The sequence below is a fragment of the Oncorhynchus nerka genome, linkage group LG2 (assembly GCF_034236695.1).
Source record: "Oncorhynchus nerka isolate Pitt River linkage group LG2, Oner_Uvic_2.0, whole genome shotgun sequence".
NCBI lineage: Eukaryota > Metazoa > Chordata > Actinopteri > Salmoniformes > Salmonidae > Oncorhynchus > Oncorhynchus nerka.
The window spans coordinates 84,819,303-84,844,490 of record NC_088397.1 but is presented as its reverse complement, the minus strand read 5'-3'; the positions used below and the strand labels follow the sequence as shown (position 1 = coordinate 84,844,490).

The 25,188-nt window shown below is 40.9% G+C and overlaps 1 protein-coding gene across 1 annotated transcript in view; it reads right to left on the bottom strand.

Moving 5' to 3' along the window:
- The window catches only part of LOC115143955 (3'-5' exoribonuclease HELZ2-like), a 53,364-nt gene that overhangs the window by 11,013 nt on the left and 17,163 nt on the right, over positions 1-25,188 (bottom strand). The window contains exons 2-13 of the mRNA XM_029684459.2: positions 18,726-19,880; positions 18,240-18,423; positions 17,595-17,702; positions 8,726-9,240; positions 6,819-7,457; positions 5,264-6,062; positions 5,067-5,142; positions 1,266-4,755; positions 836-921; positions 553-690; positions 305-460; positions 33-177 (exon numbers count right to left, since the gene is read on the bottom strand). Coding sequence (XP_029540319.1) covers positions 33-177; positions 305-460; positions 553-690; positions 836-921; positions 1,266-4,755; positions 5,067-5,142; positions 5,264-6,062; positions 6,819-7,457; positions 8,726-9,240; positions 17,595-17,702; positions 18,240-18,423; positions 18,726-19,726 — 7,337 coding nt within the window. The 5' untranslated portion in view covers positions 19,727-19,880. The remainder of the gene's footprint in view (positions 1-32; positions 178-304; positions 461-552; positions 691-835; positions 922-1,265; positions 4,756-5,066; positions 5,143-5,263; positions 6,063-6,818; positions 7,458-8,725; positions 9,241-17,594; positions 17,703-18,239; positions 18,424-18,725; positions 19,881-25,188) is intronic.

Below are 25,188 nucleotides of genomic sequence, written 5' to 3'. Positions count from 1 at the left end.
ACAACTGCAGAGTGATTTCATGTGTTTTATACCTGAGTTTTGGCTTGGACCGCTCTTGGCGAAGTGACCTGGGAGACAGCTGAAGGATACTGCCTGGGTATGGGTACTCCAGCATCTCCATTTGTCGGCTGTACAACCTGAGGGGCTTTAGCTTGTCTCCAAACCTCAACAGGTACTCTACAGAATGTTCACAATTCATAGAATGATAGAATGTTCCATACAGAACTTTACTCATGTTTAAGCTGTGAATGTATTATACATTATTTTGTAATGACAATTTAAATTTATGCATTAAGAAACTTGCCAGCAACCACATCGACAGACTTGTTGGAAGGACCACAGTAGAGAATAACTTCTTTCTTGTCCTTGTCCTTGGGATCTTCAAATATCCTGGGGTTGTGGGAGTTTAGCACATGGTACCAGTACACAATGTACACTCCTACAACGGTCTTTCCAGTCCCTATGAAACAGGTGTGGTTTTTATTCTAGTAAACATAGCAAAGAGCCATATAACAGCTTCATGTACTCTGGTAGTACAATTTAATAATTTACCAGGTGGTCCTTGTATGAGTGTGAAGTTGTTATCCAGAGCTTTCTCCACTGCATCATATTGACTCTTATTCAGCTCTGGGAGACCTTCTGGTGCCTTTTCTCTCATGAGTAGGTGTCGTGGTACAACAGATTGCGAAGCTACAATCCCAAAAAAGACAACAAAACAATACTTTCAAACATATAGTTTAACAATGACATTGTGAACTGTAAACCTCCTCAGATGTAAAATGGGATTACTTGAGAATTTTTTTTTTGTCTATTTATTTTATTGTCCAGCACTTACCTCCTTTTGGAATAGGATGTCCTAGGGCTATTTTCTGCACAAGCTCATTTGCATGCACAACATTGTTCACAGCCATTTCTTTACGTCTAGATAGTAGAAAATGTTAAACATCATTAATTATAATATACTGAATTAATATAGGAACATTATGCCCCATCCAATACAAATATGGGATGATAGTACTTTTACATTAGGTCCTTATTTTAAACAGAATGCAACGTTGGTAACAATGTATTTTATGGTGCAGAAATTACCAGGTATTTTCTAAAACATTACATGTTTAAATGGTAATTACATTTTAAGCAACATTTTGTTGACTTAGTTTTAAATAAGTACCGGAACTGTAATAGAAATGTCTATACATTTGAAATGACAATTGATAAATTCATGGCTCTCTCTTCTTTCTCTTACTAATTAATGTAATACTTACACGTCTGGTAGAAGCTTTGGGATTATCTCAACTGTATATGTTGTCTTTCTCTGGGAGACACACTCTGGAATGGTATCCATTGGCAAATGTTTGATGGAGAAGTGCACTTTTCTGGCTTGATTTGGAGAGTTCTTCTTTGGTTCGTCGAACTTGGTTGTAACACCATGGGCCACCCATGTGTAGTTTTGAGGGTCAACTACTTCATCTGATTGGTCAGGGGTTGAGGCCAGTTTCAACCCTCTTTTTCGGATACACAGTAAGCACTTGTTAAGGTTGCATTCAATGGCCCATTCTTTAATGTATTCGAGAGGAAGGTCAAAACTTCCTTCTCGTTTGCTCCATTGCAAGTTCAGCTCCAGGTCCTCAATGATTATGATGTCACTTTCATCCACAGCATTGGCTGCAGACTCCATCTCACAAAGTGGTTTCCAGATCCTCACATACTCTTCAGCGTTTCTATATTCACTCTTGGATGGACGGTCTGCACATTTGGAGAAGCATGTGATAGGGCTGTGGGCATGGTCTACACACACCTCAAATGTTGGTTTGATGCACACCAACTGAAGAGTGGGTGTCCAATAACCTCGCTTTCTTTCAGATGTAATTTGGACCGGAAGTGTGTCTCCTGGCTTCAACTGGAGAGTAAGATCAACATAGTGCTCCATTTCAATTTTTTCATCTTGTCCATGTGCAGTTCTATGAGAGTCATTCCCAGTGTCAAGCAAATCCATTGTGGTATGTTTTGGCACACTCTTCAAATGTTCCATTTGCTTTGTTGTGGCGCTTAGTATGAGAGACCTTGCTATGTTCCATTTTTCCTGGTCAATTGCATCAACAATGTCTCGCCAAGTCTTTTGTGAAAGCTCGGTGCATGCAGAAGAATTTTGCACCCTTTTTAGCTCTTGGTGAGTTTTGGCAGTGTCAACTGAGTACACTCGTCTTCTCCATGTTAGAGTCATGTGATTCTCGTTTGAGTCGTACAGTGGTTGATCCTCCAGTTGCAAATCTCTGTACATAACAGGCAAACTGTCTGGAAATGAGTGACTGTCAAATGGAAATGACAACTTGAAACTGTCTCCTACCTCAACACCAACAACAAATGCTATCTTCAAAACATTTTGTTTCTTCACGTCTATGGCAAAGGAAATCATCTCAGCCCTCTTTTCATACTCATTGGCCTTCTTGTATCTTTCTTCATTCTTCTGACCCAGAATGTCAATGTCTTGTGGAGAATATTGGACTGGAGTGCCGCTTAGAATTGAATGCAAAAGCCTTTGCAGGATAACATCCATGTAGCGACGTATGGGCGAGGATGCTTGTGTATAGGACTTCAGATGCAAGGAATAGTGCCCAACAGTTGCCTTAGGGGATGAATTGGAACGGATGACATACGCTTTGCCAAGACACTTCCTAAACTTATATATCACTGGAAGGAGCTGGGGATAGATGTCATCTGTAGCTATCAGATCAATCATTCTGTCAGTGTCAACTTCCCCGTTCCCAGCAGCTGATAGGATCTCATTCCACACTGATGTTAGCACGGGGAAGCTTTTGCTCTCCAAGACCTCTTGGTCATGGTCGTGGTCAAGGTTGTGCCTTAGGTGTGAGGACAGTGATATGATGTCTTTGCACTGCGCTTTCAAGTCTTTGACCATTTTAGGGTCAGGTCTTGCTTGACATCGGAGAGGAGTGCAGTGCATGGTTTCTTTTGCGTTGCTCAAAAATTCAGACACAGAATTGTTGAACAGTACACTAAGCTCCTCAATCATCTGACGGGATCTCCTCTTCCCCGGCATCTGGTGATCATCCAGTCGTTTATAGTTCCAATCCTTGCCCAGCCTGGCCTTCCTTTGGACTTTGGCAAAACGATATGCCACAGCAACACAGTCTTCTACAGTATCAAACTTGGCCTCTTCTCTTGACTGCTTACTGATGATGTCCTCCGCCTCTTCATAAGAGAACTTTCTATCAGAATTGATCTGAGAAAGATTGAAGTTCTTGTCAATGATTTTGTCTGTTGCCTTGTCTACTTGTACCACTAATGAAATCACCATACGATCTTGACCAGGCAGGAGACTCAAGTGGTTGAGGCTAAATGGTTTTGGGAACATGTAAACTGGTTCTTCAGGACTGTAATATGTAGCACCCTGTTTTTGTGCACAATCATCCAACGAATCACCAATCTTCACGAAACTTGCCACATCTGCTATGTGGACTCCAACCTCATAGTAGCTGTCCTTGTCAATGACACTAATTGCATCATCCAAGTCTTGGGACTTCTTTGGGTCAACAGTGAAAGTAGTCAACCTTCGGAGGTCCTCTCTGTTACCAATGTGGGTGTCTTCCCAGGAACACACTTCATCTAAAACATGTCTGGGAGGCGATGGTTCGACTTGAAATTCTGCGTCCAAAATCTTTAAGCCCAGTTCCAAAGATAATCCTATGGGAACAATATTTATCACATTCCCTAACGGAAAGGGATAGATTTCATTGCTTTCTTTTTTCGTTTTCCAGTCAAAGACCTCCACCACAAAGACATGATTGCGTTTGATGTCTTCATCAAGGTGTTGATGTCTGACAAACTCCCATTCTCCGTCATCGTGCTTCCATATTGTAATAAAATTGTGACTCTTCTTATTGACCAAGGTGCAAATTTTGGTAGTGTTCTTATTGAGGGGTACCATTATCTTTCTGAGATGTTGATAGTCAGACGTTTTGCGTTTATGGTAATCTTCATCTTCGAGGGTACAAACAAACACACGAGAGGATGCAGCTGCCTTGATGGTGCCTATCACCTTTCCCTGTGAATGGCCCTCACGATGAAATTCTTCTACCACCACTTCGTCACCAGCGAAGGACTTGCCGAGGTTAGCTCTACCTTTGATGATAATGTGCTTAGTTGGGTTGTCAAATGGTATGATATAACCTGCGTTATATTTCTCCATGACCAATTCACCTTGCTTGTACACATTTGGCTGCTCTCTCAACAACCGCAACAACTCAACTCTTTCATCTTTGGTACTATCGTATGATCTTTTTTGGTCTACATTTTTTGATTCTGATTTGTCTCCATCAGATGAATTGTAGATTGCCATGTTTTGCTCCTCTTGCAGCTGTTGGAGAATCGCATCCACGTTGTTCCCTGTGCCGAACATAACTGACTGAGCGCTGGTCTCATCCAGGTCTTCTGACCGTTGGAATCTTGACATTTCCTTGATATCACTATCAATTATGTCTTGTGTAAGGTGTTTCGGTTCAGCACTTCCCTTTGTTATACACTGGTCAATGTAGTTCCTCCAGATTCTTGAGCACTTTCCAAAGTAGCACAGAGCGGCAGCATCTCCAACCACAACAACCTGGGATTGAGCCCTAGTCATGGCCGTGTTCAGCACGCGAGCATCGTTGAAAAACTCCACACAATGTGAGTCAGAAGGGTGAATGCTGTCACGGGTTTGAACGGCTGTCAATACTATTGCTCTAAACTGTTTGCCTGTCAAGAAATAATGAAAAAATGGTATGGTTAAGGACTCATTATTTTGACAGATAAAAAGGTTTCTATACAAAGATCAAAATTACATACCAGTAGTTCAATCTACAAAATAGTGTTATTTAATATACATGTCTAGGAAACAATAACAAATGATTGGAACCAATGTTTGCAAATGAATCAAATCATATAACATTTTATTGGTCGCATACACATATTTGGCAGACGTTATTGTGGGTGTAGCGAAATGCTTATGTTCCTACAATACAGTAGCTCCAACAGTGTAGTAATATCTAACATCTAATGATAAATACCTTGAACATTGGCAATATTTTCCACAGTCACTCGGCTCAGGGATATTTTCCGAAGCTCTTTCCTGATCATTGGAACCTACGAAAAAAGAACGATGACACAAAAAAGTCACATAAAATTTTTTTGGTGTTCCCCTTTTTACTCAAGAAATTGATTAGATTTCCTAAACTAAGTTCAAATGACATATAACCATTTTTACCTGGCATCCTTCAGAGAGAACACAGACTGAGCGTTGATCCTTATTCCCCCATGCGGGTGGCCAATCTCTGAGTAGATCTTGCACTATTTTAACCACGCATGTAACCTCTTCAAGATTAAACCACGACATGGATGTGTTGTCCAAGTGAGATTCTCCTCTGACATGGTGGAACCTCAGGGGGTGGCAGTTCGGATGAGCTGGGACATTACCTACAGCCTTGATGGCATCAGACTTGCCAACATAGAAGTTAGTGGACACGAATTCTACTATCTCTTTGGTGGAGCGATAGTTTTCGTTGAAAATTATTCTGCTTTTCAAAGCTGCACTACTCTCTTGGGCTTGATAGTAGTGGAACAGACGGTTCAGCAAGGTGTGATTGGAGCGTTGGTCATCGTCCACTGAAAAGAGCTTTGGTCCCATCTGCATGTGATCTCCAGCTAGAACCACTCGAGTTACTGGCCCAGCCAGACCAAGGGCCATCAGAGCTTCACATTCAAGCATCTGGGACGCTTCGTCAATCAGGATGTGGGTGAAGTAGCTGCCAGGGAGCTTCAGGTCCTGGAAGTGCCTTGCCATTGCAGTAGTTGTGATGACTATTCGATGGCAATCTAAATCACATTTGGCAGGAGGTAGGAAAAACTGTCCGTTTTCTGATAGAAGGCAGTACTTCTGTGTGATCTCATCTGTGGCACTCACTGGAACCCCTAGTTTATTTGCTTTTATCCTCAGTGGCTTCATCTCAGGGTGTCCAGAGTTAATGTATGGGTGGAAGTGGTCTTTGACATACAAATCTGCAGAGCTGACAAGAGAGAGTTTAGTCGTGCTTAATTTTTAACAGTGATTGTCCTTAAACCCAGAACTGAAAATTGCTTGCCCTACTTTTTTAAATGAAATTGATGCTTTACAAGTAATTAATAAGCAGGTACACTGTAACTACAAGTGGAATTCAAATATGTGTTAACATTGGGATTAATACATGGCATGCAGATGTGCCATCTTAATTTGATCATTCTGTTGTCGCAGAAAATGCCAATTTAAGAGTATATAAAGTTTGTAATTTCCACTTCAACATTTCTGACTTGATTTGTCCTAATGAAAAATGTATCAACAAAATGTCAATTTATTATAATCCACATAATTCAAATTTCATGTTGCTGCAGGATTATTAACCAGTGTATTTTCACAATTAGTTAAATAATACTTAAATGTCAGTGTATACTGTAACTGTCAAACTGATATGAGGCTTACACAATACAAATGATTGATGACCCACTCATAATAGTGCAACAGCCTCACTGTGTTCTTTTAAGTAATCATTACAAAGATGTCAAATAAACTTCCTTTGTTGCTAATCTAATGTTTACAAAAAGCTCGCATAATTAGGAATACTTGCACAAACAAGTTTTTACCAGTCTTAAGCACTATGTATTATGTAAAAATGAGTATCTGTGCCAGTCAATGAATTGCATTAGGTAAGACTGAAAATACATGAAGGGACTAGAAAGTTGAACTCGGTGTAAGTGAGTTGGGGTCAATAGAACATTGGGGTCATTACCTGTTTGTAAGAGTGCAGATCAGTACTCTGGTGTGAGGCTGCCGTACCAGCTCTTTGGCTGCTGTAGCGAGTGTGAAGGTTTTCCCAGTTCCAAACGGTCCATAAATGAGGAGGGGGGCCACACTTTCTCTTCCATCGGAGTCCCCTATGATGAAATCAATGGCTGCCTGCTGCTTTGCATTGAGTTTGGGGTATTGTATTTTGTTAACAGGGACACTGCAGTTCCTGAAGTCTGGTAACACTCTCTCTGTGTCTGGAAGGAGATCTATGGCTTTGTGCATCTCACAAAACTTCAGACGATTCAGCTGGAACTGAACTTCCATTTCACATGTTTCATTTTTTTGGAGCTTCAGGTCAGAGCAGCATCTTTTAGACAGCTGCAAGTGTATTTTATACTCACTGGTGGCGTCTCTGAGAATGATGGCTTCGTAGACCTTGTTACTTTGATTATCTGAAGATACTGGTGCTATGAGAGCTGATTGGATGCCTCGTCTCAGCATCAAACCCTCTGGGGTGTCTGGGGTGAGATTATAAGGAACTGAGACGGCACAGAATAGTTCCCCCAGAGGAGCTATCTTCATCCCGAACAGAGGGTTGTCTAGGGTGGCCGACAAGGTGATGGTCCCTCGAACATTGAGTCTAAAACACAAAATAAAATGGAGGGACTGAGGTTGTTGTCATTTTAACCGAAGATAATTTATAATAGGGTCGTTCCCCCAATTCGTTGTCTTTTGAGATGTGTAACTTGGTGAGAAGAAAAACGTTTGATTTCACATAAATGTAACATTCTGTCATAAAGAGCACACATTCAACCTAATAAAACATACGTTTTCCCATCTCAAGAGGTTAAATAAAAAGAATATATACTATAGTATAAGTGCCAAATAAAGTCACAAGGTTGACTGTAACCGGGTTGACGATTTAATCTTAAATCAGCCATAAATCCCTTGTGAAAGAGGAAATGGAAGCTTGTCTGCAACAGGGAGGGGCAATTGAATGCAAGCTTCACCAAAAAAAAATGTATAGTTGAAAAAATGTCTAGCCTACCTATCTATAGGTAACAGGGTTGGAGTGTTATGCGTGATCCACTCAGTTTTCTAACACAAAACACCAGAAAATGGCCAAATAGAGTAGAACCAGCTCACCTGCTTTTACACTATGATTTGACTATTACATGTTCAATAAAATAAAAGGTATTTAAAAATAGTCTCACCATATTAAAATGAGAGTTCAGTTCACGTAACAGGGTTGAACTTACATTTTTTTAATGAATGACTAGGTGCGGAAGGTAGCCTAGTGATTAAGAGTGTTGGGCCAGTAAACGAAAGGTCTCTGGTTTGAATCCCAGAGCTGACTAGGTGAAAAATCTGCCAATGTGCCCTTGAGCAAGGCACTTAACCATAATTGATCCATGGTCGCCATTAATAATGGCTGATCCCTGGCCGCGACCCCACTCACATTTCTATCTCACACTCGTGCAGGTTATCCCCTATTTGACCTTTGACCTTAAACACATGAAATAAATAAAAATCTATAAATAAATTACTTTGTCAAAGCAACAAAATAACTAGGTGAAATGTTAGGGTGAAGTGGGTTCAAATCTTCCTGGAACTCACAGAAGGACATTTTGGGACTTTAGCATATCTTTATAGATCATCATAAATCTCTACTGGGGCCACAGGGCAGAGCCTACTGGAGTATAGTGTCTACAATCTGATTCATTGAATTCTCCATGTGGTCTATAATAATGGGCACTTCATTGAATAAAACAGGCTTTTAAGATTTAATATTAGTGAACAATTTCTATTTAAAATATCAAAGGGATATTAAAATGTGCACTCATTTTGTGGAACAACACAATACTATTAAAGATGATCAGCTAGGAAATAAAACCATGAAAAAGTTACCTTGAAACCACCTGATCTTCTGCCTGCTCCTCTGTGTACAGGAAGCTGTGCATCCTCTCTTTGTAATTCTGGTGATTCATGGGCGTGTTGCGGTCGTCAAGTGGTTTATACCGCAAACTAATCTGAGGAGGCTTGTACTCCTTCAGAAGCTCTTCCTGTACTTCTGTCTTTTCCAAGCAGGGGATGAAGACCCTGTTCCCCCGATGCCAGCGTACCAGATTCTGGGAAGGGGGCCCAACGTCCTCAGGTGGCTCCTCGAGCTTAGGGGATAGCTGCTGTCCGACTTTAACCTTCAGTTTCTGCAGGAGCACTGGCCTCATGTCAAAGTCGAACACCAACCACTGTTCGTAAAGACCCGGGTTGTTGGACTTGAAGGACACGGTGATGTCATAGGTCATGTCTGAGTTACAGAACGATTCACCCGTGGAGTAAGTGCAGGCCTCAGGACTGTTTTCATCCAGGGAGAAAGAGGCTCCAAGTTCCTGTTTCAGTAATGCTACATGTGCAAGTAGTCTCTGTGAAGACACAGGCAAAATATACAGGTGACCAATGACACTTAAACATAATACAATATGAATTATGTTTGCAAAATGCTAAATTCGCTAGAGTCACCTCATCCTTGCTAGTTCGCTAACTTGGCTAGCTGAGGGGCTGTAAGGAATTGCTATTTCGTATGCAGGTGACTAAACTTACTGCTAATTACATGGCTACAACTCACAGTAAAAGCCTGTGGGGTCCCCTACAGGATAGCTCCCACATTACACACATAATCTCCCTTTTTTAACCGAACACTGTGCCCGAAGAAGATCCTACGATGACGGACAGACAACTGAGCCAATGGCGGAAGACTACAGACTACAACCAGCTGAACCAATCCGGAGATCCGATCTTCCTAGGGTCAACCTACTTTCTGTGACGTATATAAGGGCTGTGCTGACTGTTTACGCTCTCTGCCTGCTGTTCCAACACGAACTAACGGAAGAGCCGTATTTACGTGTACCAGATATTCTCCCTCTGAAATAAACTGTCGCTTGTCGTACAATTTTAACACCTGGTCTGAATCGATCCTTAACCGGCTCACCCTTCTAATATCCTTTTATCAACAAAACATGGTAGCCAGAGGATGGTTGAAAAACGGTCCGGTCGAAGTGAGTTGATTGGGTGTGAGAAGGAGAGTGACGGAAGGACGGTTCCAAAAAAGAGACGGGTGAAAGAAATTCGGGGGAGGACAATAATTCTGCTCAACTCGGGAAACTGATCTAAAAGGTGCACCATAAACAAGGTAAGCAAAACCTGTTAAATCAAACTTTGCATATTGTCGTATAGTCTGTCTAAATTCTGATCAGTATTTCCGAGTAAGTATGAATTCTTGTGTAAATTTATAATTTGCTGACGAGTCAAAGAACAGTAGAGTGAACATATGTGGTACGAACCGGCGACGGCCGGGTGATTAAATCATTGATGAGATATCAGCGAGGGGATAGATTGTGTAATTTTGTCCCGTGACCCGGTCAGCGCAGTCTGATAGCTTTCAATGATGAGGGATCACTTTTGAGGCCTGTAGTTCCGATAGGGGTCGAACATATATATATATATACATTCAGTTTCGATAGGGGTCGGACATGTGTACAATTTTGATAAGGGATCAGCACGATAGAGATAGGGATAGATATCAGTAAGGGAATAGCAAATTGCTATTCATTAAACCTGGCGCCGAGGTTGTCCAGCGGCTCGGTCGAAGTCCAGTCTGATAAGGGGGTCCATAGGGATAGATATCGGTAAGGGAATAGCAAATTGCTATTCATTAAACCTGGCGCCGAGGTTGTCCCGCTGCTCGGTCGAAGTCCAGTCTGATAGAGGTCCAATGATAAAGATAAGCTGATAGGGGTCAGAGAGATGACGTGTATTTGTAACGGTTTATATTAAAATGTAATGTGGTTGTAATCGTCTCCATTAAGATTGTTGATGGTTTGAGAGACAGAGAGAGAGAGAGAGAGAGAACTCAAGAAGGGTTATTGAATAAATCTGAAAATTCTGTGTTGTATGTAAACTTCCATGTTGTGTGTATCTATAACTTCTGTGTAAAATGTATAATATGTAAACTTCCATGTTGTGTGTATCTATAACTTCTGTGTAAAATGTATAATCAGGAACAAAATGACTGATGTATAATTGAAATAAGATCTGAATATAATATTTAATATTGCGACTATATAGTCGAATAGATCCCTTGGTTGCGCGCTCCACGAAAGCTATACCAACCAAATCGTTTTTCTCGAACTGAATATACAAGGAAAAGCTCTGAGATAAGGCAGAGTGTGAGCAATAGTGTCTCCTCGAATACATCGTTGTTATTAACTAACGACGGACTAAGTATATTCTAATTATATTCAAGTAGTCTGGTAAAATTCCGATTGAATTAAATTGAATCACGATTAAAAATTCACAATGGCGACCCCCAATACTCCAAAGCTGAAGTTTAATGAGTTCCTAGAAAAAAAAATATGGAATATAGATCAGGGGGAAAGGGACAGTGGAAGGATATAAAGAAAGTCTGGGAGGGAGTAAAGTTAAGATGGACGCAAGCAGGTTACCTAGGAGGGGGACTGCCAACCGGGGTCCAGTTGAAAACAATTGAATGTGGGTTAAGAGAGAAAGAGGCAGAAAAGAACAAAATTCACGTATTTAAGAAAGAAGGGTCAGATACGAAGGGAGCGAGATTAATGAGAATCCTAATTAAGGGAAAACTTTGGGCGTTTAAATTAGTGCTATTTTTAACAAATACAGATAACTGTAAATTGGGTCTATTTGCGGAGAATCTCCATAAGCATTGGTGGTTCAGTGGTAGAATTCTCGCCTGCCACGTGGGAGGCCGGGGTTCGGTTCCCAGCTGAGGTGTAAAGAATAGTTATATATGTCTGAGTCTTTGGTTGTAATTGAACTGGTTGTTTTGCAGAGAAAGTTATAGTCACTAGTATTGGTATAAGATATAAACTGAACGTTTTAAATAGTTTGTTTGGTTCAAATTGAAAGACTAATTCATTCAACTTAATATAAGAACGGAGATTTTGATGCAAGGCGATGTCTGTTCACTAAATGATTTGTTGGGAATAATACATTGGGAAAAGAGTCGTAATTAAAATGCTAATTCAAAGACGAGACAGTAATTTAAATCAAATTAATTCTGAATAATAACGGGGAACAATTACGATAGATTTGTGTCCATCGAAATGTTTTTATAAGATTAGCGAATTGAGAGATGTTGATTGATGTTGTAAACTCTAAATCAGGATTCAACAGATGTGATAAATTAGGTTTGGTTTATCGAACCCGAAATACTGTTGTTGCAGAAGGCCAACCATTATTTACAATGAGTTGAAAATCGTTGCGAAATGAGTAAGATTGAGCGCTTGTTGATGACATCACTAGCGAGGTTTCCGTCGCCACGGAAATGATGTCTTGACTGGGGTGACAGAGAAAATGGTTAGTGTCCTTTAAAAGGAGTATGTAAATCGTCAGGAAAGATGCTAAAAACTAGCAGCTGATTCGCTGGGTGGGTATCATTGATTTGTGGCGTTTATTTGGACTGTAATTGGGCCGTGAGAGAGAGGGATTGGATGTCTGAGTCATAAAACATCGTGATGGTGGATTCTGATGGTTGTTGATTTTTGGTTTGATCGTTTGAATAGCACCAGTGAATTTGAGCACTGTTTCCATTATGTGGAACGGTGTCAGGGTATTAATGGTGAAAAGCAACCTCTATGGTAAAACATAATTGTACATGTTTCGGTAAACTAGCGAGGTTGAATTTGGTTATTTGAACATTTCCCTTGATACGTAACAGGGGCAAGTTGTTTTTCCTTGAGGAGCACGCAGATGGTGTTTTGTTTTATTGAGATGTAAATGTGAGTTGAAGGAGCCAAGGGAAAATACGTTATTTTTATTAAATATCAGGGATTATAATATTGGGGAGAATGAGGCCATAAACGACCAAATTGGAAAGGCCTGGAAGTTTTGATTAATCATTAAGGTTTGCAAATATATACACATAAAACATTTGTTAGGACTATTTGTTTTGGTGCAAAGGTATTTTAAAGAGACACGCTCAAATATGGAACTTTATGAGTTTTTATTTTATGAGTTTTAAATTACACAAGTGAATTTGGATTTTAAGGATAAAGGGTTCTTTAATATGTCTAGTGTAGTATAGAACTTGACTATAAAAGGGTGGGTTGACTCATGGACCTTATCATGACTGTCTTCTAAGGTCTGATCAGCCTTAGGGGAGAGTCATTGGTATAATGAATGTGGTCATATTGAGTACTAGTTTTAAGGTAAATTCATTATAAAGGAGTTTGGGTTATGAGGTTAGGATAGGATATATATTAAGCCAATAGGGCAGGGAATTACATAGAAAAATAAGTTTCAGTTCTTAGGGGTGATAAATCACTGTAGACAAGGAATTCTGCACTCTGCAACATATATTAAATTCATGTTATTGTCAGATAGAATACTGAGAGTCCTTGAAGGAAGGATTTTGATATGATAAGCATTTGTTTTGATTTTTTTTTTTTTTTTGACCATTGGGGGTTTAAAAAAAAATATATAGTATTAAATTTAACAGGTATATAGGACATCTGTGATGATTTAGGATTATTGTTAGGTTGATTAAGGAAATGTAAGGACTTTAGAGATTGACACTCATAGACATGATTTTGGATAAAGTCAAACAGTTAGAAGCTTAGTGGTAGTTGAGAAATATGAGAGAAAAGGTTTAAATTGGTAAATATATATTTAAGAAAATATATAAGTAGCGCAGATAGTTCTTAAGTAGATAAGAAACTTGACAGGGAATTGGTACTGGATTGACGCCCAAGGGAGAATTGGACATTGTGGAAAACTAAAAGGGCTCCTTCATGATGTCAGACATAAAGATAATATACTAATCTTACCTAAGTCATTATTTAGAGTAGGTAAGGTTGATACCTGGGCAGAGTCAGGTATCAAAAGGGGGATGGGTAAATTGTGGTCTAGGATAGGATGGGGCTTATTGGATAGGAAACTAAAAAAAAAAAAAAAAAATGTAAGCTAACAATTGGGCATAGAAGTTAAAGATATAATCAGATAAAACATATGAGAAATTGTTTGTTAACCAAGCCTGTATGTCCAGGATTGTATGCATTACAGGTGAACTACAGGTGAAGTCACTCAATCCAGTCCCAGAGGCTTGGGGACCATAGAAGACCCCTGGTGACAGCTAGCTGAAAGAGCTACCCAGATTCATATCGCACGGCGGAAGGGTAAGACACTTTTTTCACTGTCGGACAATAAACAGAGTTCGGGAGAAGAACTGGAATTAACAGAATTCCGGGGGCCAACTCTCGAATGAAGTAACCCTACCTGTCCTATCACCCCTGTTTTTGTTCATAGAAGTGAAGATGTGTCTGGCTCTGGCTAAGTGATGTGTATTTTGTTCCAAAATAAGCATAAGAGATCCCTAGATCTGGGTAGATAAGAAGTTAGAATAGAGATTACACGGTAACCGACTTCGGACAGTTCTAGGATTGGAGAAGAGGATATCCGTATAACATGGAGGATCCCACAAGGGTGGATAGGTTTTCCATGATATGGGGAAACCTGGGAGCAATGTTGAACTTTGTAAAGGTGATGAAATCCTACTAACCATCAAAACTATTAAGCTCTCTGATGCAGGCACTCACACCCTCGGACTACAAAGGACGAGGACAGACATGATGGGTGTGTTTTCTATCAAGGTACTGCCAAGACCAGAGGTAACCGGACACACTCCTCTACCACCACTGTGTTAAAAATACCATTCAGGTAATTAATGTTAGAGTCTATTCGGCTATTGATCAATTAGAAACTGAGACTGGTTTTGATAGTAGGGACAATTTGTGGCTGTCTTATATGAGGTACACAGCTAAAACCCTGAGAGGAAAGGACTGTATTATTTGAAGTTATGCTAGACCTGTTCTGGCTACACCCATTTGCTGTAGGAGAAGGAGAGGGGTGGTTGTGTATTTTGAGAAGTTTTTACCAGGTTGAGCCCAATTCAACCCTCTGTTCCTCTTTGAGCCTTGTGTTTCCTGCAGTACCTCCTCATCGGGCCTCTTGGGGTGTTGAGGCATATGGGGGCAATTACGAGTGCATCACGGGTACAGGTAATGGCATTGATTATGGGAGATTGCCTGAAGCTGATTGCAGGAGTAACATAACCATTAATTCCACTTGGCCAGTTACAGGCCTAAACCAAACGAGTGGTCTGGCTGATGTATGTTGGACCAGTGGAGCCAAAAGAGGGCTGAGACCCATTCTTAGAGGAGAATGGCAAGGTACGTGTGGTCTGACCAGTTTGATAATTCCACGGACCATTGTTGATGTTGTTGCTGAACAGCTGCTGAGTTCTGTAACCAGGGGACCTGAAAACATTCCATCCCATGGGAGACAAATGTAGTAGTGCTCCATGGACAGAGGATGTAGTTGACATACACACTAACCTGTTGGGAGTGTCAGTGGGGATTCCTCATGAGTTTCAGGCCTTGGGTAGGAATGATGGACTCTGGCACTTACTACCTACTATGGGTCCAGCCATGGTGGATGCTGGACAGACTGCATGGATTAATTATATCTACTATGATCAACAGCGTTTTGTGAATTACTCCGTGATGCACTCACTAGTATGTCTGAACAGCTTGAGGCCACATTTGGGGTTTCCAGACAGAATAGACTTGCCTTGGATATGCTTCTTGCCAGTCAGGGGACGTCTGCAAGATGTTCGGTAAACAATGTTGCACGTATATTCCTAATACCAGTCCAGATGATAGTTTTTAAACTTCACAATCTAAGGCGGGGTTGATGCACTATCTGCTAAGATGAGGTCCACGGGGGGGTGGAGGAGTCTGTTCTCTTGGCCTGGTTTGGTAAGTGCACTGGTAGGATGGTTACTGGATTTCTGACCCTAATTCTTGTATTATTTGTTATTGATGTGATGTGCTGTTTGCATCATACTGTGTTTTGACAAGTCTGTTACAGATGTGGTGAGGGCTTCAGGCATGATGCCTTTGCTTGATGCTCCAGTTGGCGATGCCGATACGGAAGCATGCTTTCAGGGAGGATGGGACTGACTGATGATGACACATGGTTTGGAGTCCCTGGGTGGCAAGGTGCCCACTTGGTACAGGATAGAAGTAGCTGAGAGGACCAGATGGTTTCTAATAATTCTTTACTCTGTTTTCCATGACCAAAGTTTTATCCTACATCTTACATGTCAATAACAATAAAGTTTTATCCTGTTTTTGATAAGTGACACCCTTGGGGGAACAAAGGCATACAACAAAGGCATATATAACTTGTTATTAGTAATAAACTTTTTATTATTTTCATGAAATGCTATGACTGCTGGAATAAAGGATAATTGAGTGACACCCTAGCAGGAGTAAAAAGGGGGATCCAGTTGCTTTTATTGATTAAGCTTCTCCATTGTATGTCGTGTCCCATCTGGGATGGGAAGAGGGGGAAATTATTTTTCTTTGTGGGCCATTTCCGGATAGACATACCTAGTTTAGGATATTTTTCCTTTTTGGATTATGTCTTCGTTTTTGCTTGGAGTAATGTATCTGGACTATATCACATCTCTTAGGAGATGTGAAGAGAGGGTATCAGAAACTTTTTCCTGCTGGAAAAGCTGGCTAATGTGGACAATAATTTTTACTTTTATTTTGAGCTGTTCTCCGCTCTGTTAAATGAGGGTTGTAAGCCAACTTAGTACATAGTGGGATTGAATGGAGAACATGATGGGAATACATATATATCTATTTCTGTTTAGTACCGTGCCTTATTTCATAGTCCCTTAGGGAGAAGTTTTTGTTTGTTTTTTTTTTTTTTTTTTTTTGTGTTGTGTCTGGATCTAGTTAGGTGGTGTCACGTCTCTGAGGAGACGTGAAGAGAGGGATTTGTAAGGAATTGCTATTTCGTATGCAGGTGACTAAACTTACTGCTAATTACATGGCTACAACTCACAGTAAAAGCCTGTGGGGTCCCCTACAGGATAGCTCCCACATTACACACATAATCTCCCTTTTTTAACCGAACACTGTGCCCGAAGAAGATCCTACGATGACGGACAGACAACTGAGCCAATGGCGGAAGACTACAGACTACAACCAGCTGAACCAATCCGGAGATCCGATCTTCCTAGGGTCAACCTACTTTCTGTGACGTATATAAGGGCTGTGCTGACTGTTTACGCTCTCTGCCTGCTGTTCCAACACGAACTAACGGAAGAGCCGTATTTACGTGTACCAGATATTCTCCCTCTGAAATAAACTGTCGCTTGTCGTACAATTTTAACACCTGGTCTGAATCGATCCTTAACCGGCTCACCCTTCTAATATCCTTTTATCAACAGGGCGAAAATAATTCATTTATTGTTTTGTACGACAAAATTAATTATTAGTAGCCCAATTTGTTTCTACCCCAGCCAGTTGATAAAAATCACGAATATGAGAATCATTCCACTTGAAATTAGAGGTTGGACATAGAAACTTTAGTGGAGAGAATGTACTCTTGTTTCTCAGAGCCCAAAGAGATAGCAATGAAGGACAAAAAAGTGGAAACAGTTGTGAGAAAGAGTCCTGGCCTTGAATCTTTTACTGCCAACAGTAAACTTAGATGGAGTAGACACAAAGAAGAAAATGTAAAAGCACAGCGTATTATATTCACAGACACTGAGCAGAGAAATGTTCTCACAGTGTATTGACTGTATTCAAGAGCCCTATATATTGACATAATGGGCAGTTAGGAATAACCATCAAAACAACAGAATGTCATACTTCTGGCCAACTGTTACCTCTGTTTTGATCTGGAACTTCCATTGGCATTCTGCTTCAGTCTCCACACACTCCACACACAAATCCTCTTCAAAAGTGACAGTCACATCATCAACTTGCTCTGACATCTGTAACATTTAGTCACACTGTTAGTTGTTTGGGGACAATGAGCATTTTATAGTAAACAAATGTAGATAATATGTAGTAGGTAGAATATCTAAAAGTTATATCAGTGTGCTGGAGCGCAGTAACAAAACGGTATAACAGTGTCATATTAAATATATTGGAAACAGTTATGACTGGTGTTATTATGGCATATGTTGACAGATGTAATAGTTCATGTCACTTGCCCACTTGAATAAATCAACCATTTGTTCTTTACATTGAAACCTAACTGACACTCATTGTCAGATTCAGTCAAATCCACAATGCAGGAAACCTGTGTTGCTGACTAATCACTCTGTTCCTGGAAAAATGCACCACTTTGTCAACATTTAATATTGATTTGTTCATTTCACATGTGAGGCATCATCTAATTATTTGCCTCAGTGGAAATGTGCAGGAGCATTATTATTATTAAGCAGTACAGGTTTATCAAGTACAGGTTTGATTGAATCTCAATTGCATGGAGACATTTGTTCCTGATCTGAACTATGATGACTTACAATGTGCACTTCATTGCTGCTGTGTCTGTACTCCTCCAAAAGACGATCCCTGTAAGACATGAGGCCTTGAGCCTCTATGTTGCGCCTTATCTCCTTGTCTTCTTTGGCTCGCATTACCCACTCTTCAAGCTCCTCCTCAGAGTGAGCTTTCACACAGTTGGTGCCATATTCACAGGTGTCAGGTCTGAAAAGAAATGTCAGTACAAACTATAATAAGACGCTAAAGGCACAATCAGTAAGATTTATTGCTGCTTATTGATCATTTCAACAAATTACATTTCCTGTATATCCCATGATTTGTTAAGAAAATGGCTTATTGATGACAATATAATATAGACAATAAGGGCTATTTACATATGAATCTATCATACAGATTGCACTTTTAGGCTTTGCAGTGTTCGCAGTCACTCAGGTGTATACAAAAACGTTCTGGAATGTGCATTGTGTGTGGAGGTTGTCTCCTTGAGTTTACAAAAACACGTTTACCTCTCGCACAGCCAAAACTCTGCTTTGCGGCCGTGGGGCGGGGGACGATGTTTCCAATCTGTGGTCGTGTCCCCGGAGATCATCTGGGCATGCTCCAATGAGGCACAGTGCTTGAAAAAGCTCTCCCGGGAGGAGAGGGTTACGAGGCAAGCCTTGCAGTAGATCGCCACCTGCAGGTTAGGGGCGGGCACTACGTCTTGAGCCGACTGTGGCTTCTGACGTTGCCTCTCCTGGGAGAGCTGCAGGAGTTCCTGGCGACTCCCCCCATGTGCCTCTGCTCGCCAGACAGCCATCTCCACCTCGCTGTGGGCAAACTGGCACTGTCTGGGCCCATGCCAACAGGGCATACCTTGCATGACATGGTTGCAGTACTGGAAAGGGCAGACTGGGGGCAGAGGCCTTATCTGATTGTAGACTTCCTTCCCCTGACTTTCTGCCAGGTGATGAACCAAGACTGGGCTCCAGACATGGGCTGCATCCACTGAGCAAGTGTTGTTCCACCGTTTACCTGTAATTGTTGGTGGAGTGCCGAGGAAGCAGTCTTTACAAAGCTCTTGAAATGTCCCTGAGAACTCAGTGAGGATGTTTTCAGCCATGTTTTGCAGTTGGACGGCACTTCTATCCGACTCGGTTATCAGTCTAATCAACGTGCTGTGATCTATCCTCTGGTGCTTTACAAAGTTCCATACTGTGGCCTCCTCGTGACTCCTTGCGAAGGTGCAGCGGTTCCTGTGCTTCATACACCCAGAGCCCTCCTTGAAGAACCAACAAACTTCATACTGGCTTGGGTTTGGAAATTCAGGGCGACGGGAAACAAGCCTCCATTTGTTAGTACCTTTGCCTTTAGCCAATAGAAGTTCTCTGCTGCATTGGTGGTCGACTGCTTTAAAGGTGTACGAGATTTCGTTTTCTTTTACAGAGCATGCAGAACACACAACTTTAAAGTTATATGTCAACAAGAGATCAGTCAGGTTGGACCTACTTGTCCCTTTGGCTGGCATTGTTGAATCTTCATAGAATCCGATATAAAGACAGTGGGATTTACGTTATGGAGGGAACACAACGATGGTGTTCAAGATTTGCAAATGTCAAGAATGTGGCAATTATTCAAAGACAATGTAATCTATGTCCATGGCCTCCTTTCGCCAGTTGATTCTAGAGGAGATGAAAACACCAGGCAAGTTAGTTAAGAACAAATTCTTATTTACAATGACAGCCTACCCTGGCCATACCCTAACGACACTGGGCCAATTGTGCACCGCCCTATGTCGACTCCCAATTACGGCCGGTTATGATACAGCCTGGAATTGAACCAGGGTCTGTAGTGATGCCTCTAGCACACAGATGCAGTGCCTTAGACCGCTGCGCCACTTGGGAGCTCCAACACAGTGAAGTCAAAATTGACTACAAAAGGATAGACAATAAGGGCTATTCTTATACATAAGGTCAGTCTCGTTAAAAACTGAGTTTTGCAAGTGATAACTTCCTTAAGGGTTTGGTGTTGATTCGACAATGCTCACTTGCCCACTAATACAGATACACAGCTGCGGTGATTGCGCTCTATCCAATCGTATGGCAGAACACACGGACAGTGAAACACCTGCCCAGCGCAGCAGATCATTACATTTTTATTTTTTTATTTCACCTTTATTTAACCAGGTAAGCTAGTTGAGAACAAGTTCTCATTTGCAACTGTGACCTGGCCAAGATAAAGCATAGCAGTTCAACACATACAACAACACAGATTTACACATGGAATGAACAAAACATACAGTCAAAAATACATTAGAAAACAAAGTCTATATACAGTGAGTGCAAATAAGGGAGTTAAGGCAATAAATAGGCCCTGGTGGCGAAGTAATTACAATATGGCAATTAAACACTGGAATGGTAGATGTGCAGAAGATGGATGTGCAAGTAGAGATACTGGGGTGCAAAAGGAGCAAAAATAAAGAATACGGTATGGGGATGAGGTAGATAGATGGGCTGTATACAGGTGGGCTATGAACAGGTGCAGTGATCTGTGAGCTGCTCTGACAGCTGGTTCTTAAAGCTAGTGAGGTAGATGGGAATCTCCAGCTTCAGTGATTTTTGCGGTTCGTTCCAGGAAGTGGCAGCAGAGAACTAGAAGGAAAGGCGACCAAAGGAGGAATTGGCTTTGGGGGTGGCCAGCGAGATATACCTGCTGGAGCGTGTGCTACGAGTGGGTGCTGCTATGGTGACCAGCGAGCTGAAATAGGGCGGGGCTTCGCCAAAGTCAAGGATCGGTAGGATGGTCAGTTTTACGAGGGTATGTTTGGCAGCATGAGTGAAGGAAGCTTTTTTGCAAAATAGGAAGCCGATTCTAGATTTAATTTTTGATTGGAGATGCTTAATGTGAGTCTGGAAGGAGAGTTTACAGTCTAGCCAGACACCTAGGTATTTGTAGTTATCCACTTATTCTAAGTCAGAGCCGTCCAGAGTAGTGATGCTGGATGGGCGGGCAGGTGCGGGCAATGATCGGTTGAATAGCATGCATTTAGTTTTATTTGCGTTTAAGAGCAGTTCGATGCCACGGAAGGAGAGTTGTATGGCATTGAAGCTCGTCTGGAGGTTAGTTAACACAGTGTCCAAAGAAGGGCCAGAAGTATACCGAACGGTGTCGTCTGCATAGAGGTGGATTAGAGATTCACCAGCAGCAAGAGCGACATCATTGATGTATATAGAGAAGAGAGTCGGCCCGAGAATTGAACCCTGTGGCACCCCCATAGAGACTGCCAGAGGTCCGGACAACAGGCCCTCCGATTTCACACACTGAGCTCTATCAGGAAAGTAGTTGGTGAACCAGGCGAGGCAATCATTTGAGAAACCAAGGCTGTTGAGTCTGCCAATAAGATTGACAGAGTGGTGGTGATTGACAGAGTCGAAAGCCTTGGCCAGGTCGATGAATACAGCTGCACAGTAATGTCTCCTATTGATGGCGGTTATGATATTGTTAAGGACCTTGAGCGTGGCTGAGGTGCACCCATGACCAGCTCGGAAACCAGATTGCATAGCGGAGAAGGTACGATGTGATTCAAAATGGTCCGTAATCTGTTTGTTAACTTGGCGTAAGACAAGACAACATGATGCAAAAAAAAAATACCTGAGAAATACTGCACCAAACACCTTAGCTAGATGTAAAATTGAGTAACTAAAACCTCCTCGGCAATAACTTCAAAATTAATTCAAGATTTCTTGAGTTATCTTAGATTAATTCTGGCTGTATTGCATTAGTGGAATTCATTCTGGCTGTATTGCATTAGTGGAAACCAAGACTGTTCTCAGGGCAGGTGCCCATCTTCAGAAAACGTCCGAAACCCAACTTCGAAGAGTATCTTGAAAATAAACAGAACTTGTCTTTCCCACTAGCACAAACTTTGCTGATAAATACTTTGTTGAGGGAAAATGTACTTGATACAATTGTAAGTCGCACTGGATAAGAGCATCTGCTAACTGACTAAAATGTAAAAATGTAGCTACAACCAGGCCTGCCCTAAGAACAGTCTTGGTTTCCACTAATGCGATGTTGCTTCATTCTGACTATTTTGGGTTATTAAACAATTACTTGAATTCCATTTAGTTTGTTTCTTTGTGAGCCCAACGCACCGTTTCTCGAATGAGAAATCAAATCCTTCCCTTTTTCATTTTTTAACTGGATGAAGATGGCGCCAACGGAGAAGGCTGACATCTTACGAGTTCCAACCCAACTTTGCTATTTAGTTAGTTTTATCGTATGTATCTTTACTTTTTTTATACAGAATGTTCATACTATTATCCAGTAGCGGTGCGTGGGTAAAATAGCTGGGGAAGCCAAGCCAGAAAAAAATACCATATTACAACGTATGTGTTGTGATAATTGCATTGTTTGTTCTATAGTTCATATGCCTTGCGACCGTGATATATAGACCTAGGACCGAGACAATGAGAAAACACAGTGGCAGAATTAATTCAACCACACCTTTGTTTCATCACAAAACCAGAGAGCAACATCTGCCCTGTGAAGTCCACAAAGTATACTTAGCATGTAACAAACAGTTACATGACCTACAGCATGGTCAAGCAAGTTAATGTTTCCGACATTTTCGGACTACTAAATTCATTTAGAACCACGGAGAGATACCACAAGTCACAAAGAAAACAGGAGCTGCCTCCACTATTCCAGCCTCATTTCAACATTGTTAAATCACCTATGCTTAGTCGAATACAGTGACAACTGAAAGATACCAAAAATAGTATATTTTCAATCACTGTAAGCTAAATATGATGTGGCTGTCAATGGTTCTGATTTGTGTGTGCATTCGTGCAAGTAGAAGAAACATGTTGACTCACCCTACTTGTAGAGAAACGCAAATGTCATTCTTTTAGTTTTTGATGTCCTAGGTTATCTTTTTTAAATTCTTGCTCACTAGCCTAAATTCCATTTATTGCCAATAATGTTAGCTAGTTAACATTAGCCTTCTACATCTAGCTACATATTTAACTTCCATCTAGGGATGCACGGTATATCGGTGAACATATCGGAAACGGCCGATATTAGCTAAAAATGCCAACATTGGTATCGGCCCAATGTGAAGTTAAACGCCGATGTGCAAAACCGATGTCAAAGCTGACATGCATACGTATATAACGTAGGTACATGACATAATAACGCCACGTAAAATGTTGCGCTACAGGTGCAGCACAGCATTCCTAACCTAGCCCACAATGTCTGCTGTGTGGATAGAGCAGTCAACAAGTCAAGCAGTCGCTTGAAAGAGTAAGAACATTTCAGCGAGACAACTCAAAGGCAAAATTAATTAATGCCAAGATAATGGAATTCATTGCCCTTGACAATCAACTGTTCTCTGTCGTGGGTGATGTTGACTTTTGCGACTGGTCGAGCACCGGTACACACTACCAAGTGCGCTATTTTTCAGATGTTGCCCTACCGGAGTTACACAGTAATAGCGTCACTGTTATTAGCTTCACGACATACTATAGAACGCCGTTTGGGTCTTTGCGTGTCAAAAAAGATACACGTTAAATAACACTATTTGACGCGCTAAATAACACAGTTCTAGTGTAGAATGTTGAGGTCTGAATTTGCAGGTGCAAGCCAAGCACCACCACTACTATCAGTAGTACCGTCAAAACTGTACAAAAATGTCTGCAAACAAGCAAACACCGGCCACGAACGATGTGTTTACAATACCGTGTTGGTAATAAAGCATTATTTGTTCGACCGCAACTTCTGGGGTAGCTAGCTAGCTTTGGCTTGGTATCTAGCTAGCACCAATATAACCAGCCTGAAAACAATGACCAGTAGAAACTGCAGTCATTTTCATTATTCTTAGCAATGATACAGGAATCCTTGTGAGTAAGTATTAACTTCAGTTCATGAAAATAAATAGCTAGCCAGCTACTTAACCCTGTTGCCCAAAGCTAATGTTATAAGCAGCCAGCTAGCTTCATCTGGCTAGTGAGGATCAACCGGACCGGGTTATGTGTTGTGAAGCTATAACGATTAGGCTCAATAGTGGATTTGCGGTTTGCCTTCAAAATAAAAAGTACCTCTTTGAAAGTTACAATTGGTGGAATCATGCCATAAATACACTAGATAATGTTAAACAAGGTTGGAATGTGAAACAATGAAATGGGGTTTCAGTCTACTCGGTAACACCCACAGAACACAACTCTGAAGAGTTTATGCAAATATTTGCGTTGTTGCTCTTATCGCGGGACTGTGACTGTGTGAAATCACCTCTCCAGTCAGCCTATTGTGTGTATTGACATTCATATTGCACTGTACAGTTTTACCTAACGATTGGGGATCCATGAAATGAGGTATCAGTCTTCTCAATACCCAATATATTTTTTTCTAACGTCCTCCTCAGAGTTATCAGACTCCAAAACATCCACGCAGTATTGTTTATCCTCAGGAATAGTGTTCAATACACATAGGTTGACAATAAATGTGGCTCAATTCACAGTTGTTTCAGAGTCCTGCAATAAGAGCTACAATTCTAATGTTCTATGGGTGTCACTGAGTAGACTGATAACCCATGTCATTGATCCACAATCCATAAGTAAGGCTGTACAGTGAAATACGTTTGCCCCTAATGCATTTCTAAAGTATAATACATCCAGTGTGATTTCAACAGATTTTTGTCAAATTAACAAATTATTGTCTGATTTTATATGTTGATTTATATGTTATATGTTGATTTTATATGACAACATTCCAAACTCGTTTAGCATGATCTATTCAATTAAGGCATAATTCTACTATTTGTATTAATTAGCATAAATGTCAATGACATACTTTTATTTTGAAGGCTAACCGCACAATTCACTATTGCGGCTAATCCTTATTGTGGCTAGCTTCACATAGATGGGTCCGACCACCATTAATCAAATAACAACTGTTTTATAAATTAGGGTTATTTTAGATGACACCTAGCTA